General features: G+C 36.6%; 1 protein-coding gene across 2 annotated transcripts in view; it reads left to right on the top strand.

Moving 5' to 3' along the window:
- The window catches only part of LOC107701599 (arf-GAP with Rho-GAP domain, ANK repeat and PH domain-containing protein 1-like), an 11621-nt gene that overhangs the window by 6283 nt on the left and 2295 nt on the right, over nucleotides 1-3043 (top strand). Inside the window, exon 8 of one of the 2 annotated variants that reach the window (XM_016503644.1) lies at nucleotides 2473-2508. The exons of the other annotated variant lie outside the window; for it this stretch is intronic. Coding sequence (XP_016359130.1) covers nucleotides 2473-2508 — 36 coding nt within the window. The remainder of the gene's footprint in view (nucleotides 1-2472; nucleotides 2509-3043) is intronic. 2 annotated transcript variants of the gene reach the window in all.

Below are 3043 nucleotides of genomic sequence, written 5' to 3'. Positions count from 1 at the left end.
TGTGTGTGTGTGTGTGTGTGTGTGTGTGTGTGTGTGTGTGTGAGTGTGAGTGTGTGTGTGTGTCGTACGTGTTTGTTTAATCATTTCATTTGGTCCCTTAAGGCAGGGGTTCCCAAACTTCCATTCCACGACCCACCTAGACAAGTATAATCTATTTCATGACCCACCAAAATATTTGGGATCAAAAAACAGCTGACATTACTTTAAGCTTAATCTTAATTAAGTTTAATATGGCAGAAATTAAGAATTTAAGAAAAATAACCAATTTATTTTATATAGTAGTACAACTGTAAAATTTCACTACTAATATTTGTGACTCTGGAGCACAAAAGCAGTCATAAGCAGCACAGGTATATTTGTAGCAATAGCCAACGATACATTGTATGGGTCAAAATGATACATTTCTCTTTTATGCCAAAAATCATTAGGCTATTAAGTAAAGATCGTGTTCCATGAAGATATTTTGTAAATTTCCTACCGTAAATATATCAAAACTTAATTTTTGATTAGTAATATGCATTGCTAAGAACTTCATTTGGACAACTTTAAAGATGATTTTCTCAATATTTAGATTTTTTTGCACCCTCAGATTCCAGATTTTCAAATAGTTGTATCTCGGTTACAATTAACCCTGCATTTGTGCCCCGCTCACCCCGTACATGTGAAATGCTTTTTACACACTGTTTACTTATTAGTAGGCAGCCAAATGCATATGAAGGAACGAAAACAACGCCGAGTTCAAACAGACGATAGAAATGAATGAACATAGGCTACCTGAAACAGTTTTCATAACATTTGAATTTTCCGGTGTAATGCAATCTCATGCAGAATACAGCGCAGTGAAGTGAGCGAGTTTCTTCTTGTTAATAACGCGGACCCAGCCTTTTAATAATGACATCGCTCTGAGACCCTCACCGTTGTTACAACTCGTACGCGCCGCGCTTCAAAATACGCAACGCATGTTTAAAATCGAACTAAGAATTTTGCAATTCGTTATTAATGTTGGTAGCCTATATCGTGCAACCCTAGTGTGAGTCAGTGTGAGTCAGTGTGAGTCAGTGTGAGTCAGTGTGAGTCGTGTGTGTGTGTGTGTCATTGAAACGCGAATTTAGTTGCAGCCAAGTGACTTTGTGCGACCCACAGTTTGAAAACCCCTGCCTTAAGGCGACTTTAAACCTTCACTAACATTATTTGCACCAAAAACGTGGTCATTGTCCAGCATCTCTGATCCTCAGAATGTGAATGACCTGCTCTCTGACCTCTGCACATGTGACATGAGTAATAGTTCTCATCAAATAAACATCAGCTGATTCAGATTCATCAGGTGGACATTGATGTCAGTGATGTGACGTGATTACATGCGCATCAATATTCCGAAATTAATTGGAATTCTGCAATGTTCTGTTTAGTGCTGATTCGTGTAAACATGACAGTCTGATTCAGTAGAAATGTATTGCATGTGAACAAATTCAGAAAATCCATATCAGCAGACTTCATCAATCAAGTATACAGAAATGATCTGATGCCTGTATGTGTATAAACATCATAATCAGAGTATGGCTGCAATCCGACTATAGACCTCAAGCTGAATTTGATGTGCATGTAAACATAGTCAGTGTTTGACAGTGTTATTTTAGTATCACTGACAGTTAAATGGAATGGAATCAATGCATGTAAAACAAACTATATGAGGTGAACCCAGTTAATTATTATTATTTTGAAAGAAGATATGACCAGGTCATATGTACGAGATGTCGAATTGGTCACTCAAGACTCATTCATATTTATTAAAAGGGGAAGGGAAGTGAAAAAAAAAAAAAAAGAATTTTATTAAAAAAAATATGTAAAAAGTGTAAAACATAGAATGACCCCAGTTTTAAATGACATGGACAACGTTTTTATTCAGAAAACATTTTTTAAAAGTTTTTTTCTGGGAATAGTTTTAGAATTTTTGTCATACGTTAAATTGAAAAATTGTATATAATGATAATGTTGTCATTTTAGTATGTATATTTTTGTTAATTATTTTTTAAGAAAAAATGTTAAATTATTGCAAACGTTGTATTGAAATGATATTGTAATCATAATACTGTTGATTTTGCCATGAACATAGCCTTTGCTGCTGAAATGGCATTAAACAAACAAACAATAAATAAATAAATACTATCATAGTTTTATTGATATTTTGAATTTGTTTTTATTTTTCATTTTGATGTAGTAACTTTATATTTTATTTTATTTTCATGCCAGTTTGATTTATTTTAGAACATTAAGTTAAAGTTAAATGAAAATAAGAAATGTTGCCTTGGCTACAGGCTGAAATAAAATAAAGTTTTTGTGTATTTTATTTTATTTCAGTTAAAGTTTATTTTATTTATGGTTTTAGTTTTAGTAAATGATAATAATCTTAGCGTGTGTGAGCAAACGAGTGGCTGTTTGATTGATGTTTTACTTTTAAACTCTCATACACAGAATCTGCAAAAGCTGCAAAGCCCAGAGCTGCAGTGTGTGAGTACAGATAGTGTGTGTGTGTGTGTGTGTGTGTGTGTGTGAGAGAGTGAGAGTGAGAGTGAGAGTGTGAGAGTGAGTGAGAGTGTGAGTGAGTGAGAGAGTGAGAGAGTGAGAGAGTGAGAGAGTGAGAGAGTGAGAGAGTGAGAGAGTGAGAGAGTGAGAGAGTGAGAGAGTGAGAGAGTGAGAGAGTGAGAGAGTGAGAGAGTGAGAGAGTGAGTGAGTGAGTGAGTGAGTGTGTGTGAGTGTGTGTGAGTGTGAGTGAGTGAGTGAGTGTGAGTGAGTGACTGAGAGTGAGTGAGTGCGTGTGAGTGAGAGTGTGCGAGTGCGTGTGAGGGAGCGTGTGAGTGTGCGTGTGTGTGTGTGTGTGAGAGTGCGAGTGTGTGTGTGAGAGAGTGTGAGTGAGAGAGAGAGAGAGAGAGCGCGTGTGTGAGTGTGAGTGTGAGTGAGAGAGAGAGAGAGAGTGTGTGAGTGTGAGTATGTGTGTGAGAGAGTGTGTGAGAGAGAGAGAGAGAGAGAGAGAGAGAGAGAGAGA

Source organism: Sinocyclocheilus anshuiensis, unplaced genomic scaffold (genome assembly GCF_001515605.1).
Source record: "Sinocyclocheilus anshuiensis isolate Anshui unplaced genomic scaffold, SAMN03320099.WGS_v1.1 scaffold4969, whole genome shotgun sequence".
In the NCBI taxonomy this organism is placed as follows: domain Eukaryota; kingdom Metazoa; phylum Chordata; class Actinopteri; order Cypriniformes; family Cyprinidae; genus Sinocyclocheilus; species Sinocyclocheilus anshuiensis.
The sequence above is the reverse complement of the archived record's forward strand: the minus strand, read 5'-3'. Positions and strand labels throughout refer to the sequence as shown.